Source organism: Anolis carolinensis, chromosome 1, assembly GCF_035594765.1.
Source record: "Anolis carolinensis isolate JA03-04 chromosome 1, rAnoCar3.1.pri, whole genome shotgun sequence".
Classification (NCBI taxonomy): domain Eukaryota; kingdom Metazoa; phylum Chordata; class Lepidosauria; order Squamata; family Dactyloidae; genus Anolis; species Anolis carolinensis.
In genome coordinates, this window is record NC_085841.1 from 71,854,227 (window position 1) to 71,876,837 (window position 22,611).

The 22,611-nt window shown below is 40.7% G+C and overlaps 1 protein-coding gene across 2 annotated transcripts in view; it reads left to right on the plus strand.

Moving 5' to 3' along the window:
* ezr (ezrin) overlaps positions 1-22,611 on the plus strand; it is a 75,642-nt gene that overhangs the window by 38,253 nt on the left and 14,778 nt on the right. For both annotated transcript variants that reach the window (XM_062976758.1, XM_062976752.1), the window contains exons 3-7: positions 6,717-6,800; positions 16,105-16,200; positions 19,302-19,576; positions 19,881-19,964; positions 20,453-20,599. In XM_062976758.1, coding sequence (XP_062832828.1) covers positions 6,717-6,800; positions 16,105-16,200; positions 19,302-19,576; positions 19,881-19,964; positions 20,453-20,599 — 686 coding nt within the window. The remainder of the gene's footprint in view (positions 1-6,716; positions 6,801-16,104; positions 16,201-19,301; positions 19,577-19,880; positions 19,965-20,452; positions 20,600-22,611) is intronic.

The window sequence follows — 22,611 nt, forward strand, 5'->3', positions numbered from 1 at the left end:
CGGCAGTAAATAAAAGCATGAATGCATTTTCCCCCCAATCCAGCTGGTGGCGATACAGGTTAAACTTATTTAAGTAATCCAAAACAGTCCCCTTTCCCTGTTTCAACCGATACAGAGCCCACCCAGCGTTCTCCGTGCGGAGAGGATCCCCAAAAGTATCAGTTAACAACTTTTTGAAATTATTCAAATTGTCCTTGACTGGGTCATTTCCCAAAATTAAATTAGTGGCCCATTGTCCTGCGGGACCGGTCAACAAACTCAAAATAAAGGCCACCTTGCTAGTGTCTGTAGGAAAAGCATGAGCACTGAGCTGAGAAAAATAAAGCTCCACTTGTGCCAAAAAGGTTGGCAACTTGCACCTGGTTCCGTCAAAGCGTTCAGGAGTCAAAACATGTCCTTTCACAGCCTGAGCTGTTTGGCTAACGGTAAAAGCCGTTTGCAATTGGTCTACTTTGGCCCGTAACTCATCCATCGTCTTCCTGACGGGTTTATTGCTGCAATAAACTTTTTATGGGCGTTGGGCAATCTGTCAAGGACAGAACGCCACAAGATTCAAAGTAACAGAGTTTATTAGATTACAGAACTCAAAAATGCCCGTAAAACACAAGGGCCAGGCAGTTTTTGCCTTTAGGAGCAAAAAGGGGCAAAAGTAAATGTTCAAAAGATAAACCGGATTAAACCGGAGTTTAATCCGGGTAAAAACAAACTGCTTGCGTCAGCCTGGGTATAAACGAAACGAAAGCCAAGGAACAAAAGATACAAAGAATGCAACTAATTGGCAGCAGATTCCTCTCTGCTGCCAACACTGTGCTTAGAGTAACTTGCGTCGCTCCCCCACACACACAGCAGACAGGATCTCCAACACGAGTAAAACAGCCAAGGATTGTAGCAGTTGAGTAGACCAGTTCCGTTCCGTAGATCAAAGCCAGAAGCAGACGTTTGTAGTTTTTCCAAGTCCAAGAAGGGGGGAAGACAAGCCGTGGTCAGTTCAGTCCGAGTTCTCAAAGCAGGAGATGGCGTCCGTCAAGAAGACGACGGAAGGTCAAGGTCACAGCACAGGAAAGCACACAAGTCTTCAGGGAAGCGTCCCACACACACACGGATCCCAAGCGTTTGCCCAGATTACCTTGCCCAACGCAATTTGCAATTGCTCTCAAGCCCCATTTTATGCCAGTTACAAATCTTCATCACTGTCAGCTGTCCTCCTTAACCCGGGCGTTTCCTCATCACTTTCCTCGTCAGAGCTGGAACACCTCTGACTACGCCCAACAGCATCTCCAGCTGTGGATCCCGTCCCATCCCTCCAGCTAAGCCATGGGTCTAATCCTGAAGGTCCCCATTCATCTTCTGTCCCATCATGGCCAGTGGCACCCACTTCCTCCCTTACCCGAGTCCAATCCATCTCATCCTCCTCTGAGCTAACCAGCCCCTCCTCCATTCTCTCCGTAAACCCTTCGAAAGACTCCTCGTCAGATGGTGCTGCAAATATGTCTCGCAGTCTTTTTCTCTCTCGCTCCTCGAGAGTATCTGACTCTCGAGGAGTCTTACGCCCACGTCTGTCAGTAACAGAGCCATGAGGCTCAATCATAACAGCGTTCTTGCACCGACCTTATTTAACATCTTCACGAACGATCAGCCACAACCACCACACACAAAGAGCTTTATATATGCTGATGACCTGGGCCTAACAACACAAGCAAAAGATTTTGAAACAGTTGAAAAGCAACTCACCAATGCCTTGAAAGATCTCTCCAGCTACTACAAAGAGAACCACCTGAAGCCTAACCCTGCCAAGACACAAGTGTGTGCTTTCCACCTACGTAACCGCGAAGCCAACAGGAAACTGAAAGTTACTTGGGAAGGCCAAGAGCTCGAACACTGTTTCCATCCTAAATACCTTGGTGTCACCTTAGACCGAACACTAACATATAGGAAACACTGCATGAACACCAAGCACAAAGTAGCTGCACGCAATAACATCCTGCAGAAACTGACTGGCAGCTCATGGGGAGCAGACCCACAAGTAATAAGAACATCAGCCCTGGCCTTATCTTTCTCAACTGCAGAGTATGCCTGTCCTGTTTGGCACAAGTCTGCCCATGCAAAGCAGGTGGACATAGCACTGAATGAAACATGCAGAATCATCACGGGATGCCTTAAACCTACACCTGTTGATAAACTCCACAAGTTAGCTGGCATTGCCCCTCCTGACGTGCGACGGGAAGTTGCTGCTAACGGTGAGAGAAAAAAGGTCGAACATTGTGAAAGCCACCCACTGCATGGCTATCACCCTCCTCCCACCAGACTCAAATCAAGGAAGGGCTTCATGAGAACCACCACTCCTCTTGATGTTCCTCCAGCAACAGCAAGGGTGTCCCTCTGGGCAGCTAAACCTGGCAATTCTAACTGGATGGCCCCCCAAGAGGGTCTTCCTCCAGGGGCAAACCAAGAATGGGCAACTTGGAAGTCCCTGAACAGACTCAGAAGCGGAGTGGGCAGATCAAAAGACAACTTGGCAAGGTGGCACTACCTGGAGGAATCCTCCACCTTGTGTGACTGTGGAGCTGAACAAACAACTCAGCATATGTATGCTTGCCCACAATGCCCTGCCTCATGTGCGGAGGAGGAGTTGTTCAAAGCTACAGACAATGCGGTTGCTGTTGCCCGCTTTTGGTCCAAAACTATTTAGTTGCTTGTGATTTCTTTCTTTTCTATTTTATTTCCATTATTTGAAATGTATTTGCTGTACCAATGCTTTTGACACGAAATAAATAAATTGAGAAAAGGTATTTGAAAAACCAAACTAGCATTCAGCATATCCACATGCATTTATCACAATTTAACGAAGAGAATTACAAGATGCTTGTTATGGACATATTTTTATCCATTTTAACTCATCTTGAAATACGTTTAGGATAAATTATGAATAAGAGTTCTGAATACAGTTTGGAGAAATCAGAGTGATTCAGATTATACTGCGACACTCAGCCCCATAGGTCCGCCTCACTCCATGAAAATGCTCCATAACAATATTCTTAATGGTGCTGGGTTGCAAACTTTAATTCTAATATATAGATTTTATTTCCTGTCATGATTAATCTTGTGCCGTATTGCTCAGTATAATAATCTATGTGTATGACACATTAATGAAAAGCAAACTGATATCTCTGTGTTGGCCATGATCAGGGCCGGCCGGAGATATTTTTTGATGTAAAGCGGGGGTGCTGAAAAGCGCCCCCGCCACCGGCGCCCTGGCCCCGCCCAGCGTGCCCTGGCCCCGCCTCCCACGCTGCGTGGGAGGCGGGGCCAGGGCGAATAGTGAGGGGGCGGGGCCAGAGTTGGCCCCGCCCCCCGTGCCCTGGCCCCGCCTCCCACGCAGCGTGGGAGGCGGGGCCAGGGCACGCTGGGCGGGGGGGCGGGGCCAGAGTTGGCCCCGCCTCCCACGCTACCCCCGCTCGCCCGTCTGGCCTTTTGTAGCAGGCCAGACTCAGCGGAGGTTTCTCCAGGCCGCGATTGCGGCCTGGAGGAACCTCCGCTGAGTCTGGCCTGCTACAAAAGGCCAGACGGGCGAGCGGGGGTAACGTGGGAGGCGGGGCCAGCTCTGACGCCGCTCCCCCCCCCCCCGCCCAGCGTGCCTTGGCCCTGCCTCCCACGCAACGTGGGAGGCGGGGCCAGGGCACGCTGGGCGGGGGGGCGGCGTCAGAGCTGGCCCCGCCTCCCACGTTACCCCCGCTCGCCCGTCTGGCCTTGTGTAGCAGGCCAGACTCAGCGGAGGTTTCTCCAGGCCGCGATTGCGGCCTGGAGGAACCTCCGCTGAGTCTGGCCTGCTACAAAAGGCCAGACGGGCGAGCGGGGGTAACGTGGGAGGCGGGGCCAGCTCTGACGCCGCTCCCCCCCCCCCCCGCCCAGCGTGCCTTGGCCCTGCCTCCCACGCAACGTGGGAGGCGGGGCCAGGGCACGCTGGGCGGGGGGGGCGGCGTCAGAGCTGGCCCCGCCTCCCACGTTACCCCCGCTCGCCCGTCTGGCCTTGTGTAGCAGGCCAGACTCAGCGGAGGTTTCTCCAGGCCGCGATTGCGGCCTGGAGGAACCTCCGCTGAGTCTGGCCTGCTACAAAAGGCCAGACGGGCGAGCGGGGGTAACGTGGGAGGCGGGGCCAGCTCTGACGCCGCTCCCCCCCCCCGCCCAGCGTGCCTTGGCCCTGCCTCCCACGCAACGTGGGAGGCGGGGCCAGGGCACGCTGGGCGGGGGGCGGCGTCAGAGCTGGCCCCGCCTCCCACGTTACCCCCGCTCGCCCGTCTGGCCTTGTGTAGCAGGCCAGACTCAGCGGAGGTTCCTCCAGGCCGCAATCGCGGCCTGGAGAAACCTCCGCTGAGTCTGGCCTGCTACAAAAGGCCAGACGGGCGAGCGGGAGTAGCGTGGGAGGCGGGGCCAGCTCTGACGCCGCTCCCCCCCCCCCCGCCCAGCGTGCCTTGGCCCCGCCTCCCACGCTGCGTGGGAGGCAGGGCCAAGGCACGCTGGGCGGGGGGGGGGGAGCGGCGTCAGAGCTGGCCCCGCCTCCCACGCTACTCCCGCTCGCCCGTCTGGCCTTTTCTAGCAGGCCAGACGGGCCAGGGCGCACTGGGCGGGAGGCGGGGCACCGTCAGGGCGGTGCCCCGCCTCCCGCCCAGCCTGACGGCGCCCCCCCGGGCCTGCGCCCGAGGCGGCGGCGTCAGCCGCCGCATGAGTGGGGCCGGCCCTGGCCATGATGGTTATATGGAAACCTTCATGTTCATTGGTAAAGTATCACTGAGATTTATCCTTTAAGATAAACCAAAGGTGGCTTTACATGTTGCTTCTGAGCTTTCAATGTAGTAAACAGAATAAGGGGCCAGATGGCCTGCTAAAGCAAAGTAATTCTTTATATTAACTTCATTCTTTGTAGAGTCAGCATAATTTCTAGAACAATAACTGCAGAAAGAACAGCTTTTTTCCTTATGGTTAATGAACAACAAAATATTTGTATCCTTATGTGTTAGGTGTGTAATTATCTACTCACTATCCACAAATTCCTATAAACTTGTTTTCTGCTTTCAGTACAACTCCAAAGGCAACATAACGCTGCATGCTTATTGGATTAATGTTGATTAGCTTGAAAGAATAATCACCATCCTTTTACCTCTTTAAAACCCCAGAATAACTCCAGCTCTTAAAATAACAGGAAGGACTATGTTATAATTTAAAAGCTATCCCTTAATGTGGTCAGTTCCTTGTCCTAATTCCAAAAAGGATTTTAATTAAGATGTCAAGTTCCATAGTAATAGCAGTCTTGCTTAGTGTAATAGCATATTCGAGAGCAATCAATGCTAAAATGCCATCTTGCTTCACTAAAAGCTCAATCCAATTCAACACTAAGTTGCAAAGCCAGTAGAATAGTCAAGATAATGTTTTGCCTTATTGTCATGATGTACTCAAAGGATTGATCTTTTCTTAAACTGTAATAGTTGTGCCTCTTAAGTACTGCTACAATTATTTTAATATTGTATCCAAGTTCTGTGCATTTTTCCCAAGTCTAAACTCTAAACCAGGGGTCCCCAAACTAAGGCCCGAGGGCCGGGTGCGGCCCTCCGAGGTCATTTACCTGGCCCCCGCCCTCAGTTTTATAATATAATATATTGTATATACATATAGTATTGATAATAATATTATAATGTAATACAATATAACACTAATAATAATACCATATAATAATATTAATTATATATTCTATATTACATATAATATTACTAATAATATTACAGTATAGTTCAATATTATAAAGAGTGATGGAATCCTGGCGACCGACAAAACAACAAAACTACAGGCCCCCCAACCTCGAAATTTGACAATTCAACCCATCATCCACACCTCTAGGTTGATACAACAAAAAGAAAAGAAAAATAAAGTCCCAATTACAGAGAGAAGAATAATTGTTTTTATCCAATTGCTGCCAGTTAGAAGGCTAAGCTCTGCCCACTTGGTCTCCTAGCAACCCACTCAGCCCAGGGAACAGGCAAAGTTAGGCCTCACCTCTTCCACACTGCCTATAAAATACAGACACCACCAGACAACACCACAGCAACGCGTGGCCGGGCACAGCTAGTAGTAATATATAATGCTAATATTGTGCTATGCTAATAATATAATATATTGTATGTACATATAATTTGTAAGCCACTCTGAGTCCCCTCTGGGGTGAGAAGGGTGTGATACAAATGTAGTAAATAAATGCAGTAAATAAATAAATAATAAATAAATACATTTTAGACTTAGGCTCACCCAAAGTCTGAAATGACTTGAAGGCACACAACAACAACAACAACAACAACAACAACAACAATCCTAATTAACTTGACTATCTCATTGGCCAGAAGTAGGAGCACACTTCCCATTGAAATCCTGATAAATGTATGTTGGTTAAAATTGTTTTTATTTTTAAATATTGTATTGTTCTTTCATTGTTGTTCTTCTTGTTGTTATTGTTTTTGCACTACAAATAAGACATGTGCAGTGTGCATCGGAATTTGTTTGTATTTTTTTTTTTCAAATGATAATCCGGCCCCTTAACAGTCTGAAGGATTGTGGACCGGCCCTCAGTTTAAAAAGTTTGGGGACCCCTGCTCTAAACTATATAAGATATTTATAAGCTGGCAAACTCTTGTTCTCCCTTTCATTATCCTTTATTTTAATCTCTTTTCTAGGTCAATGTTCGAGTTACCACGATGGATGCAGAGCTGGAGTTTGCCATCCAGCCTAATACAACAGGCAAACAGCTGTTTGACCAGGTTAGTATGGATATATCTGCTATTATCTTCCAGCATTTTCATAACTGAGTACTTTACCTTTTCTACAGACAGAAAGTCTTAGAATGCATGTGTTTGAAACTTTGACAAGGTGCCTGTTGGAAAAGGCCGAATGCTGAGGTTTCCAAAGAAGGGATCCTGTAACTTTTGATAGGTTGGAGAACACGCTCCAGATTCTATGGGTGAATTGTAGTCACATTCATAAAATAGCTGCCCCTTGAGATTCACACTCAGAAAATGTCTGCCATGATTTTTGTGGACAGTCACAAAATACACAATACATATATCTTTGTGTGTGTGTGTGTGTTTATATTACTCTTCTGAATTGACAGTTTCTGCTTCATTGCTTGTTTTACAGAGCGTAACTCTCAGGCAAGGGACTTAGCCAAGAATTGAAGTCTAGAACAAAGTCAGAGACAAAGTCTGAGCCCCAAACATATCTGTCCTCATAATGACCTGGGGATGTTCAGATAAATAGACGTCATGGACACTGGTAGTCAAATAAACACATAAACAAGGCACAAAATATGTAGAAAAATGAGAAAAATACAGGGGGGTCCATAAAGTCTCTTTGCCATTTAAATGGTGAAGAGACTTCAAATGGTAAAGAGACTTTATGGACACCCTGTATAACTCATAAAAGAATAAATCAACACACATTTAATGCACTCCTGCAAAATGCACATATGCTGCTACCTCCTTTAGTGTCACCTTCCAAACATTATAAGTCTTTCTAGTCTCCCATATTTCCTACTCCCAGTTTACCCTTTCCCTTCAAAAGGAAGCCCTGGGTTCCGGCAGTCTACCATATTTATTTACTGAAAATGCTTCTGCAGCCTATTTAGGGTCCAGCAGCATTATTTAGTAATAATGGTGCTGACAACTGGTGCTTGTAGTCAGGGCCATAGCCAGGAAAAAATGCGGGTGGGGGGGGGGGGGGGGAGTTTGAAACTTTTTTAGCAAACCATGAAGAGTAGTTCCATAACACAAAATAATTTAGAAATCAGGCTCCGTTGATAAACTTCAGTGAACACTCAAGACAGAAAAGCTTCAGTGGACACCCATGGGGATTTGGTTAATCAGTTAAAATTTATGAGTAAACCAGGTTTTTTAAACCCCTAACCCTCCCCCCCCTTGCCTACAGGCCTTCCCAGTTCATTTTTAAATCTTTTAAAACAATTATGAGGAGCAGTTCACTTGTCAGGCACCACCGTAGGTTTCATATTCTTTAAAATCTGCATCTCAGATAATTAAGGGGAATAAAGAGGTTGCTTGCTGGCTCTTTTGAATATCAGGAAGTGGAAAGAAGCATTTGACAGTAAAAAGAAGGAATTACTTTAAATACAGTAGGAACTTAAAGTGCTCAGTATCTGGGTTTGCAATGTAATGCTGTTGGATCAAAACTAATATTCAAAGGATATAGTAAAGTAATGTGTATTCTTTGGTAACTCAGATGTGTGGGACATGTACATCCTGAAATATAGGATAATCCTTTACTCTTAAAACAGGTAGAACAAATCAATGTTAGAATTGTTCTGTTGGGACACTGCAGCATTTTCTTTTTTCTTGCCCACTCATTAACCTTTTCTGAACAACAGTAACCAGTTAATAAAAGCTGGTAGATTAATTGGCTGCTAATGAACTATATCTAGCGTCCGCGTACATGTCCTTTTACATTGAATCAACATAAGTAATTGTGGGAGTTAGTATTAATCATACTTAAACTACTCGGCATCTGTCATTACTGGGAGATTAACAAATGAGAAGAAGAAAATACCCTGTAATAATGAGGAAGTGGTAATGGCTTAATAGCTTATAACCGAAGGAATAGTAAAGGGACTTAATGTGTTTGATTTATACACTTTGGAAATGGATTCCTATTTTGTTATTGTGTATGGTTGGCAGAGACCTTACATTTGTAAGTGGACAGTCTATACTATTCTACTTTAAACTTGAGATTTTTTCAAGGGTTTATTTGCCACTTGTAGTGTTCCTGTTCTCTAAAACGGTAAGACATGCATAATATGGGAAGATTAAGGTAAAGGTAAAGGTTTCCCCCTGACGTTAAGTCCAGTCGTGACCGACTCTGGGGGTTGGTGCTCATCTCCATTTCTAAGCCAAAAAGCCTCCAAAGTCATGTGGCCGGCATGACTACAGGGAGTGCCGTTATCTTCCCACCGGAGCGGTACCTATTGATCTACTCACATTGGCATGCTTTCGAACTGCTAGGTTGGCAGGAGCTGGGGCTAACAGCGAGCGCTCATTCCACTCCCGGGATTTGAACCTGGCACCTTTCGGTCCGCAAGTTCAGCAGCTTAGTGCTTTAACACTCTGTGCCACCAGGGGCCCCATGGGAAGATTAAGAAGGCCTATATACATGCCTGAATATGAGGAATGGGTATGAGAGAGGGGTGTAAGAGAGTGATTCCATTTTGTCTTGGTACAGTCATTGCATGCAAGCGGAGGTATTTTTTAAACTATTCATTTTGAGGGAGAGGCCCACCTGGCAGAGCTAGTCACAAGGCATATATATAGTGTTCTGGATTTGATAGTGAAATAAGCAATGTACCATATTTGTGGTGCTGTATTTTTTTTAAGTTAAGAAATTGGAAAAATGTATCTTATTAGAAGGTATACAATTGTTTCCCTTTGATATTTCAGGGAATACTTGTTTAAGTGGGGTGAGAGGGTGCATTGTCAAGGTGAGGAAAAGTATTGTATCAAAGATCAATCACTTAAACTTTTAACCAGTTTTCAAAGTTCTGGAGTGATAAAAGAGATTTTGTTAATAAATAACAAGAAGTTAGCAGTCCATTCTTTGCCAGTGTTTTACCTCTTTCTAAGCAATGGTTATCTAAGAATGGAAAGTTCATAGCAAGTTGTTTCTTTTCACAGAGAAATAGTAAACTCATGCCCCTTCTACACTGCCATATAATTCAGATTATTAAAGATGATAATCTGGATTTTATATGGCAGTGTAGAAGGGGCTTCAGAAGCCTCACAGAGCAAGTTGTAGGGTTCATGTTCTGAGTTCCTTATGGAGGAATGCCTTAATGATATTCTTTGTCATCAGCACTGTTGGAGCCCCAGTAGCGCAATGAGTTAAACCCTTGTGCCAGCAGGACTGCTGACCAACAGGTTGGCGGTTCAAATCTGGGGAGAGTGGGTGAGCTCCCTCTGTCAGCTCCAGCTCCCTATGTGGGGACATGATACAAGCCTCCCACAGGATGATAAAACATCAAACACCCAGACATCCACTGGGCAACGTCATTGCAGGCAGCCAATTATCTCACACCAGAAGCAGTTTCTCAAGTCGCTCCTAACATGAAAAAACATTAGCACTGTCTTCTTCTCCTTTTAGTCCACACAGCCAAGAAACTTGGAAGATACTAACAGCAGCTTGCTGAGTGGGAGAAGCTACAAAACAAAGTTTATCTGTGGATAAATTTCAGAATTGCCTTCCTAAATGAGACATAGACTGCATCCTACATTCTGTCTCCAAAAGTGTGAAGTTCAGACAGGAAATTATGGGCTTTGCACCACCTGAGCTCCAGCACTGATTTGTCAGATATATACGGGACAGTCCTTGTGTTTCCAGTTCCCTTGAATTTTTTTCCTGCTCCCTAAAAGATAATGAATTACTTTTTCTAGAAGATTCAGTGATCTGCAGTTTGTCTTTAAATAATCTACAAGACACTGTAAAGCACTACTTAACACTTTAAAATATACACACATTCAATCCAAGGAATGAACTTGGACTCACTTCCAGGTATTTTTGCAATTCCTTCAGTGAATTTTTTTTAAATGTCTCCTGAGTGCACCAAAATTGTGTACTCTGACATGATAAATATTTTTAATCTACCTAAGCAAATATATGTTATACTTGTAATTAATTCCATAGTTGGCATGGAACTATTCTGGTGGGAAGGAGGGGAGTATTAATCAGATATATTTGAAGAAGATCAAATTGGAGAAGCACAGTTTAGACTACTGTACTGTTAGTATTGTAACAAGTTTGCAGCTTCTCTTTCTATTAGTAGCAGTAGCAACATTAGCAGGGCTATAAACCTTGCCCTAAGGGTGCCAGGAGCAACAGAGTGGAACCGAAGACTGCATGAATAGGCACTAATTGTTGTATCTGGAGGAGGCAGCCTTTGATCTCTATCAGACAGTAATTCTTTTTATATGTAATGGGAAACATTAAGACTTATTTTAATGGGTAATAATAAAGCAAGATCAGTAGACTCCATGGAGGGTGTGTGTGGGTAAAATATACGTATTATTGCAGTGTTGGAGCAGAACATGAATTGCCTTGGCCCAGAAACTATCAAGATGTTTGGAGAGACAATACAGTACAGTTTTTCCAATATTTATAATAGATCAATTCGCCTTTCAGATGCTTTGGATGCAAACTCCCACAATTTGAATCTAAAGCATCTGGGAGCTGTAGGTCAGAACCTACTGGAGGACCAAAAATGCAGGTAAAGCAGTTGCCCATGAAATATTTTCTATCTCTTTGGATACAGGTGGAAGCTTTCATCCTTCATGGCCTGTTAAAAGTGATAGCTTGGTATATAGGTTTTGTAGAAATCTGAAGTAAGGAATTGAAATGGTTAAAAATCCCATTGGCTGTGTTCCTGCCGAAAGCTGGAAATGTTAAATTGCCTCTTGTGTGTTAATATGCCGTATGTCTAATGGCATTGAATGTTTGCTATATATATGTGCTTTATAATCCGCCCTGAATCCCCTTTGGGGTGAAAAGGGCGAAATATCATTACTGTAAATAATAAATAAATAAATTCAGATCTGAAAATAAAGTCTTATCTTTGTTTGTAGTTTAGGAGCTTTCTGATTTCTTATTACTTGTGTCACCACTCCACAATCTTTTTGAGATTGTCCATATTGGCTTCTGTATAAAGATTCAGTGGATACAAAATGCCTTTGGTACAAAATCATACCATGTAGGGTTCTTTTACACTACACAATAAAAGCATTGTTATTCCACTTTACTTGCCAAGGCTGCATCCTGTGAACCCCTGGGCTCTGTAGTATGGTATCCATCCTAAGCTCCAGTCCATAGGATGTTGCCAAAGCAATTAAAGTGGAGTCATGATTTTGTGATTGTGTTGTGTAAAGGAGACCCTAGTCATAGCCAGAACAAGATGAAGAGGCAAAATCTCTGGATCTAGGCCTCTGTGTTTTGGACAGAGAAAATTACCAAACAGTAATTACAAAATAAATGCTGATACAGTAGAGTCTCACTTATCCAACATAAGCAGAATGTTGGATAAGCGAATATGTTGGATAATGAGGCATTAAGGAAAAGCCTATTAAACATCAAATTAGGTTATGATTTTACAAATTAAGCACCAAAACATCATGTTATACAACAAATTTGACAGAAAAAGTAGTTCAATACACAGTAATGCTATGTAGTAATTACTGTATTTACGAATTTAGCACCAAAATATCACGATGTAATGAAAACATTGACTACGTTGGATAATCCAGAACGTTGGATAAGCGAGTGTTGGATAAGTGAAACTCTACTGTATATCAACATCCTATGGAGTGGCTATTATATAGCAACATGCTGAATTTAGGAAAGGGAAGGATGCATCATATTCTGGGCCCAGTGTCACCTGTCATTGGCCATGGATCTGATGTAGCAGTGGGGAACATTATGTCCTTGAGTATTGTTCACATTAGCAAAAGACAATAGAGAACAATATGTTGTTCTTCTCTGGCCTTTGTAGATTGAAATACTAATGCTTCCATCCTATTAAATTCTAGGTTTTCAGTTTAGGAAGGAGTATTTAGCATGTTCAGCTCTAGTATTTCTCACCAAACTACTAATTCCAGGATTCCATAGGACGACCAGAGCAATAGTGCTGTAATTCTGTATTATAAAAGAGCTCCTAATCTTGAGGCAGACACATCAGTAAAGGTGCCCTTCTGTTTATCAGTTTTTTAGGGCAGGGTCTTGACAGCATTTCATCCTTTTGAAGAAATATTTCAATCTACTAGGCCTGAGAAGAACAACATATAGTTTTTCATCACCATTTGCTGGTCACAGCTGCTGATGTTTCGATGGAGTAAGCAAACAGTTCTTATGAGCACCGAGACATTTCAGCACATTGCATTTGCAACAAAAAAACCCCAAACAGTGTTCCTGTTTTAAAGCAATTATTTTAGGTTACATCCCTTCTTTCCCTAGTCAAGACCAAGCATGGGCAAACTTCGGCCCTTCAGATGTTTTGGACTTCAACTCCCACAATTCAACTTCCTTAAGTGGCTGAGGGAGAAAAGGAAAGGGCCTGAGGCTGTTAGGAAATGTGGGAGTTGAAGTCTGAAACACCTGGAAGGCCAAAGTTTGCCCATGCCTAGTCTAGACTATATGTGGACACCATGTGGGTCCAGGAGATTCTTCAAATGAAAGAAAGGGGCAGGGCAAATGGAGACCAGCCAACACTGGAAGGAAAGTTAACTAACTACTACTGGGCTGTGATCATTGGAGGCTTCCATGTCAGAGATCCAGGTTTTAATCCAGGTTTTGGCTAAACTCTCCAGGGTGCTGAACCCTCTTACCGAAGTAGGATACTTGAAAAGCCAGCATATGTCAGATGAGGAGTAGAGGGAGGCATAAGTAAGCGTTTATAAAAGTGTACATGCATTCCAGAGCAGAGGAAGGAGGCATGATAGTAAATATTGTTTTTTATCTGGTCATGGGAGTGATTTATGCTTGTGCTTCCTGTTTAATACAAATGAATGTCTGAGAATTAATTTTAGAATAATTTGTTCAGAGGTGGTTTTCCAAAATAGTGTCCTGCTGTTAAATAGATTTTATGTTTTATTTCAGTAATTGTAGATTCAGATGAGCACTTACAGTTTTTTTTAGCTTCCTCATGGTAACTTTTCATGAAATGTTGCTGTATTAAATTTTATGGTTTCCCATCCTCCATAGGGGTCATTTTTATGACTGTGCCCACAGCCATTTGTGCCCACAGATAAAACAAAATTGGAGATCCCTGGCATATCACTAAGCAATCTTCCCTCAAGCTATACCATATAATTTAATTTTGACAGAATTCAATCCTCACTATTTATCAACAACAATCATACTATCATTATAGCAAGTGTGCCTTTAGTTAGTTGTAGTGACATTTTTCAGTGGCAGTAGGTTAAGTATCTTTTAACTAAATTTACTCCAGTTGAAGGTATCAAAATACATTAATAATAATTTGAGTGCAATTTGTTGAGACATGATCAGATCCATGTTTCAAGTCTTCCCAAAGTAAACAACACAATTCCTGGAGTATTGGGTGTGAGTAGATATCAGAAGAGCTACCTTGCCATTCCTTTTAATAAAGTAGATGTACATGAATGGAATAAGCAATGATGATTTGAATACCTGAATAGAGTTGGCTATGCAAAGTTTCCTGCAGAGGAGAGGTATGGAATGTATATAGTCATACCTTAATTCCAAAAAGAAAGATTAAAAAATAAATAAGGATTTTCACTATTAAATGGGGAAATTTAAGTTATACTTGTGTAGATCTGTGTTCATAATTACATGTCTGCCATTAGGTAAGCCAATGTTTTGAAAGCAATTATAGTGTTCATTAAAAAATTTATCAGATCTGGAAACAGCCAGACAGCTCAAGGACCAGAAAGGATCATTAACTGTGCTCACGTTGTTCTTGGGGATGGACTTTAATGGTTATGGAGAACATAAATTAACTTTAATTAGATTAATATTACTAAGACTAAAATGTGTTGTTTATTTTGGTTTCAAAAAAATTCTGAACATGAAGACTTTTCTATAATTGATTTTATATAGTTTTCTTGTCTGACATTTTCTGAATTGTCTGGGCCCTAAACATAGCCCAGTTTCTATATCCAGAATTTTAACATAGGCTTTGTGTGGTAAAAAGTGTATTTATAGTTATATCATTACTAGAAATATTTTGAGTACATTCCAGTATTGCTTTCTGTAAATGGATATTAAAGACTAATTCTTTAAAGGATACTTTGGGTATATCTTTTTTTTCTTTTCTTTTCTTTTTTTTTTTTTTACTAATTTCACTCTGTTTAGGGATATTATGTTTACAAGTATTCTATTTCTGTTCAGTTATTTCATGACCTCTGCTCTTGGACCTAAATTCAATTTCTAGTCTCAAACACTGAACATATTGAAGCAACAAAAATTTGTGTATCCCATTGATTTAGTGATATTGTTGGGACCAGCCGTTATATTCAGTCCTAAGTCTCAGGTTGTTCCAATAGCAAACAGTAAAATACTTGAAACATTTATAGGTAATATGTTTGAACCCAAGGCTTGCTTTGTAAGTCCTTTTTTTTTGCAGAGAAGCTGCATTCTGTCTTCTTGAAAAAAAAATCATAAGATTGCTTCTGCAGAGATGTAGTTGCATTTTAGATGGAATTCCCAGTTGCTGTACTGAGACACCTTCTTTCTAAGCTATTTTCCCAGTGGAGGTGTTAGTATTGTGATTTGAGATACCATTTGAGATACCAATCTCTTCAAACTTATTTCCTTACTAATGAGAAATACATACAGAAAATTTTATAAAATGGATGGAGAGAGGCTGTAGCTTTTTCCTATGCTTTGCCCCAAATAATATCAGCCCTTGCTCACATGGCTACTGGTCACAGGGGATGAGTAACAACATCTGGGAAAATAATAGGTTGCCTACTTCTTTGTTGAAGCTTTCAAACAACTTTGTAGTTAACTTTAAGGGAGGCTCATAGCTCACAAATATGGGTCCAAGCTGAATGTTCCTTTGGCAAAACTTGATTTCTTTTTTCACTTTCTGTTTTTATATCATGCATCTATATAAATAGTGACACTCACTGCTTCTGTTGCTAATGCTTTAAAGAATTGTGTTTGTTTTTTAAAAATTAAGATATATGAATCAAGTTGTATTTACCTATCTGCCTTGACTTGAGTTTTGTGCACTAATTATTCTATTGAAACAGTACACATCTGAATAATATGTCCTTTACTCAGCTTTTGACACCATGTTTTCTTTTTGTCACTTGTATTGACACAAGTATATATGGATAATTTTTTTAAAAATTCAATTATCTTCCTACATTCTTTATTTCTTTTCCATTTGAACTTGATAATCTCTGATCCTAGAATGGTTCCACCAAAACTTGATGTTTAAGTCAGCATTTCTTTTTGTGATTAGAGCAGTGCTCAATATATTTGAGCAAATATAATTTTTTTTTGACTGATGACATGAGTTTTATGCTAATCTTTCAGGTGGTCAAGACTATAGGATTGCGTGAAGTCTGGTACTATGGTCTTCAGTATGTGGATAATAAAGGATTTCCAACCTGGCTGAAGCTTGACAAAAAGGTAAATAAAATCTGAAATCAACCTTTATGCAAGCCCCCCCCCCCCAAAAAAAAACCCACAAATATCTTTCTGCACCTGCATGCCATACTGTTTAATGTATAGCATTTTCCTTAATATTATGAACTAAATCCAATAAAAAGGAAACATACACCAAAACATCCTCATAGCTTTTCTTTCTTTAAAAGCTGTCCTTGTCAGAGTTTCAACAATGTCTTTAAATGGTGTTTGGGCTTGGGCACTGTCAAGACAACTCACTTTGCTCATATCTCTGCTTGTCCTTACAAATCAAATAGGAAAAGTTGTTCAGTGACTGCAGTTGGTCTTCATTAGCCTAAAATGAAATGTTTAGGAGAGATGGGGCATTTAAAGCATTTTGTGTGTGCACCAACACTTTGAATTGTGCCTGGCTAACCTTAGGGAACCAGCTACACTAGTTCAGGCAAATGCTCCCAAATATCTCTGTTGTGATTTTCAAAGATTAAACCTCTCAGCAGAAAGAAGGAAAATGACAAATATATCATGGAAAGTTTGTTTAGCTTTCTTGTCATTAGTGTGCCCTGACAAACTGAGTACTGAATTAATTTCTATGCATGAATACTGACAAATTAAACTGTTTGTACATAGTCTAGTCTCAGCATGTTGTTGCCTACTCCAAACAGCTGGCTATTGTGTTTATTTCTATTAGCGGAACCTCTCAGTATGCACTGCTTAATCTTCTAAAGGCTTTGCAGGACTAGTTGCCAGGCTGCCTAGAATGGGCTATTCTCATAGATGAATTATAGCGTGGAGATTAGTCTAGACATAGTTATTCTAAAGTTTTCAGGTTTTTTAAAATAGTAGAATAATCTTCTGAGGCATTATTACCCCTTTTATAGACGCTGTTTAAATTGGTGCTACGGTTAAAAAAAAACACAGAAGTATTTTATTGGAGCCTTCTCCATACTAGCTAATCAGGCACAGTGGTACTATTTTGTTTTTCAGAGGAGACTAACAGTTGATGTCATTCACCCTGAAGAAACTTATATATAAGAGATTTTCCCCCTCCCTCCTTGCAAACATTCAGTATGACTTATACAAAATATTGGTCTATGTTTGGAATACTTTATTATTTCATTTCATGTCAAAAGCTTTGCATAAATAGATAAGTTTAAAACTGATAAAATAAAGGGATCACAAGCTGCTAAATAGATTTAGACCAAAAACAGGCAACAACGACAGCATTGTCTGTAGCTTTAAATAGTTCTTCCTCTGTGCATGAGTCTGGGCATTGTGGGCAAGCATATAAATGCTGAGTTGTTTGTTCTGCTCCACAGTCGCACAAGGTGGAGGATTCTTCTAGGTAGTGCCATTTTGCCAGTTGTCTTTTGATATTCCAACTCCACTTCTGAGTCTGTTCAGGGACTTCTAAGTTGCCCATTTGTGGTTTGCCCCTGGAGGAAGACCCTTGTGGGGGGCCATCTAGTTGGAATTCTTCCTGTTGCTGGAGGAACATTTAGAGGAGTGGTGGTTCTCATGAAACTTTTCCTTGATTTAAGTCTACTGGGAGGAGACTGATAGCCATACAGTGGGTGGCTTTCACAGTGTTCAACCTTATTTCTCTCCCAATTGGCAGCAACTTCCTGTTGTACATTGGGGGGGGGGCAATGCCAGCTAGCTTATAGAGTCTATCAACAGGTATAGGTTGAAGACATCCTGTGATTGTTCTAAATGTTTTGTCTAGTGCTATATTCACCTATTTCGCATGGGCAGATTTATGGCAGTTTTATTCCATAAAGTTTGGAATACTGATAAACCTGGAATTTGGCCCTGTAATAGTTAACCTTATAACAAGTGGGTCAAAATAACTGGCAAAAATCGACCATCTTCTGTGTCTTCTCCAGCGTGGTCTACTACATAATGAGGTTTGAATTGCCTTGGAATATTGGGAAGCAAGGGTTTCATGAAAAGTGAATGTGTTCACTGTTTGTAGCTTTTGGTATCAATTCTACTCTTAGTGAGAAATCATGCACACAGGTTCAAGTGACTTTCTTCAAACAGATTTTAAAGTTATTAGTCATGTCTCTGAATGCTTAGTCTACAAACTCTTCTGTTTGTTTCATGTAAAAGAAAGTCATGGAAGATTTTTTTAAAACCCCACAGTACAGTTTAGCATTATTTTGTATGAAACCTCTTCAAGTTTTGTTATTATTTTGGTCCTCATCGACATAAGCTGATGGTCCTTCACACATTTAAAAAGGCTACAGTTGATAAACAATTATTATAATCAATTGGAAAATACCCAGTAAAGTAGAATGTTCCATCCAAACACACAAATTATGTCTCAACATTTTGGCTGATGAGTTTCCAGAACATTTCATTTCAATGGCTGCCCCAGGAAGCTGTGAAGTGAAATGATTTTACATAGTGACTGTTCAGAGTGTGTTATAGATCCAATGATAGATTTTTTATTCCTGGTAATTAATTACTTAGAGTGTATGTATTTATATGTATTATGGTGTATACATGTATATGTATATATTTGTGCAACTGTTATTTTTATGTCTTGTGTGTGCTAAGAGTGTGTTTTCCTTTTGTTAATTTAAAAATGAGTTAGATTCCATATTATTTTTAGGTTTCTATTTTATTTTATGGAGTAGCATTGAACTTGATGAGTTATGTTCAGCAGCATTGTTTTAGCATAAGATAGACAGTGTGAAGTAAAACCAGTTCCTGAAAAGCAGAAGAGATATTTGCCACTATAGTAAAGCTATAAGATGAAGGACATTTAAAAGTACCAGCTGTTAATAATCATTAGAAACTATAATAGTCAAAGAGTTTTAAGAATCAGTAGGAAGTAAAAGCCAACTAATAAATGCATTTACTTGAAAGTTGGATTTCTGAGCCTCAGTGAGTCATCTCACTATCAGAGGGAAGGTTGACAGTATTATACAAATAGAGAATTCTTGGCATCATATTTAGGGGAGATGAATGGTCGGAATCTCTGAGCGGAGTCTGCACAGTTTACAAGATAGTAACTTGTTTGTAAAATAAGTTGCATTGTTTTCAACAAGCCTTTCTTTCCTGCCGTTGCCTCCTCCCTGCCTCTCTCCTGCCATTTTCAGGTCTCAGCTCAAGAGGTCAAGAAAGAGAACCCACTGCAGTTCAAATTCCGTGCCAAGTTTTTCCCTGAAGATGTAGCTGAGGAGCTGATCCAGGACATCACGCAAAAGCTGTTCTTTCTGCAGGTGAAGGAAGGCATCCTTAGTGACGAGATCTACTGTCCACCTGAAACTGCAGTTCTCCTTGGGTCTTACGCTGTGCAAGCTAAATTTGGAGACTATAATAAAGAATTACACAAGGCTGGATATCTCAGTTCTGAACGCCTCGTTCCCCAGAGGTAAGAATTTGTATTGAGAGCGTTCTCAGACAAACCCTGGCTCTAGACTATCATTAAAACTGGATTTGTAGAAGTTAGTAATTACTGGTATGCTATGGCAGGCATGCTGGTAGTTGGTTGGTGGTGGTTATAGCCTTTATTTGGAGTGTGGTGGTAGCTAACATATCAGAAGCAGAAGTAATAAGCATGTTGTAGCTCATTATATGCTATTTCGCAAAACTTCAGAGGTGAACTTGAAATACTGCAATAAAGTTTTCCTAAAGGAGCTATAAATTTAATGGTATCTTTTTTCTTCATATGTTAGAGTAATGGACCAACATAAACTATCACGAGAACAGTGGGAAGAGCGGATTCAGGTGTGGCATGCTGAACATGGTGGGATGCTCAAGTGAGTAATGGACTCTAGTCTCCCTTAACCGTTTTAAGTTTCTTTTTATTAAGCTTTTGTAAGTTTTTATAGTATTTGCAGGACCACAAAATTTGATTTCTTCATTCACACCCAGATTTTAGAATAGAGCTAAGCAGGAACCAGCAGTTTCAATAGGTTTTTTTTAAAAAAAATCCCTTACTTTCTGGTGCTCTTTGTATTAATTTTAGAGAATGAGCAGTTGATGAGTCTAGATATCTAGTCTGACAGGTTGCAAACATATCTTGAATGTATAATGGCAGAGGAGATATTAGAAAAGGGAATTCAGACAAGAAATAAGTAAAATGATGACCATTATGTAGTTATATGAAGTTTTCATGTGTTTTTCTATTATTTCTGCAAGCTCAATGAGTGTCTTTATCTTCCTACCAACACTGAATTTCTAAATTAGTCTTAGAAATATCTGTTAATATTTCCTATGTATGATTTTTTTTTCTATGGACAACCAGAGAGAGTGCCATGCTGGAATACCTGAAGATTGCCCAGGACTTAGAGATGTATGGAATCAACTACTTTGAAATTAAGAATAAGAAAGGGACAGATCTCTGGCTGGGGGTAGATGCTCTTGGACTGAACATTTATGAGAAGGATGACAAGTAAGTTAGAGCTTTATTTACTTCATTATGTAGTTGGAGAGTTGGTGCTAGTGCCAAATAATTTTTCTTACTACCTGTATTGTGTATTTGTACAGCATTCTTATCAGAGCAAGTCACCTTGCCATTCAGAATAGCACTGAATACAATTGTGCTGGAACATGTGTCCTCAAAGTGACTTGCCTTTGCTTGTCTTGAAGCTGTGACCTTTTCCCCCTTTAACTTATCTACCAATGTGCTGCTTTAGAAAGGCAAACAGAGGTCACATGGAAGAATCGTATTAAGTGGGAAAGTAAGGCGTGTATCAGATAAGTCATGGAATCCACTTTTAGTGTCAAAAAATGTTTTTCCCATATGTAAGATTTATAATTCCTAGTCCATCCGCAGTGGATGTTTACCAAATGTCATAACCAAGACTAGAGGGAATCTGCAGGAACCATGAAGAACTAGGATTTCAATGTCTGAACCAAAGGATCCAGAATCTAAGTGGTCTCAACAACCAGTTGTCCCACCACCCATTTCTTTCCCCATGTGCTATCTATAAATGGAGTGCATTGAGGTCAAGCCACATATGAATTATGAGCACTATAGGCAACACACTTCGTTTGTAGAGATAACTCTAAAGTATTTTACACTGACTGCCACTACGCTGTGAACCATTTGTGTGCATCAGTCTTTAGCTGGTAAAATTGGGGTTAACCTGAAAGCTAATTAGGTTGAGTCCTCTGGTGTACAGAGATTTGCAATTGATCATTTTCAGTAGGTAGCTGTGGGATCCCTTAATTATGGAGGAGAACTGGGGAAGATCAGACTGGTAATCAGGAAATGAGAGAGATGAAATGTAATGAGAACAGAAAGTAATTGTAAAAAGAAACAAGCCTATCTCTCTCTACATGTATGTTTGCTTAATTCAGAGAGGAGGTGCATGGTCAGAAACTAAGGAGTTTAAGGGTAAGAGCTTTGAGGAATCTGAAATAAGGATCATGCTTGAAATGAAAACAATTATATGCCATTAATAATGTTGCTTTACCATTTGGATCCAAGATTAACTTTAAAGCATATAACAATGTACACATGAAATTTATAAGTGGTTGTAAGGGCTGGAAAAGAATAAAAAATGTGTTTTAGTCAAAGTTGAGTTAAGAACAATTCCGCATTCACCCACAATGCTACTATATGCTGTCACCCATAAAACAAGGGAGTGTCACTGTCGGTATTGCATGGGTGAAACTGCTTCTAATTTCTTGCATGACAGGCCTCTCTGTGTAGCCACAGCCATGCAAACAGGTTTTGCAAGCTGTATAAAGCCTGCAGAAAGGAACCTTTGCCTCCGAAAGAGAACTGGGAGATGGAGAGACATGCACAACAAATGAATAATTCATAATCTTGATAACTTGAAATTAGTAGGATTTCCCCATCCCTGTTTATATAATCAGGATTCTTGCTTCCCTTAAATCAATTAAATGCACAAAGAGAGCTAGAGAGTCGGAATGTGTATGGTTAATAAGAGAATTAAACAATGCCTGTTTTTCACAATGAAAACAAGTTCCAGTTCTCCTATACGTGTTTCTTGAGACAATAGTTTAAATGGTGGATAGTGGGTTGAGAATATAAATATAATATTGAGAATATAAATCAAGTAACATTTTGAAACCTTTAAGAGATGTATTTTATATAAGTTATATGTTTATTAACATCTTCAGTAGCTTTGAATATATTTGCCTGTATGCTGAAGCTGAAATGATGGTAAATTGCCCTTAACTACTAATATATTTTTAACAATAATAAAATCTGCATAGGAATAATGCACATGGCATGATTAAACTTCTATAAAGATAGTTTCCTTGAATTTTTCTAACCCATAATAATAGAAACAATAGGAGAATGGAGTTCACAGGAAAATGAGAAAAACTAACATTCAGTTCAGTAGATAGTATTGTTACATAATTACTAAAGTAAATAGCAGCTATAAGAATGTTGGACTTTTACTAGCGACTTGGTGCACTTGGACAATG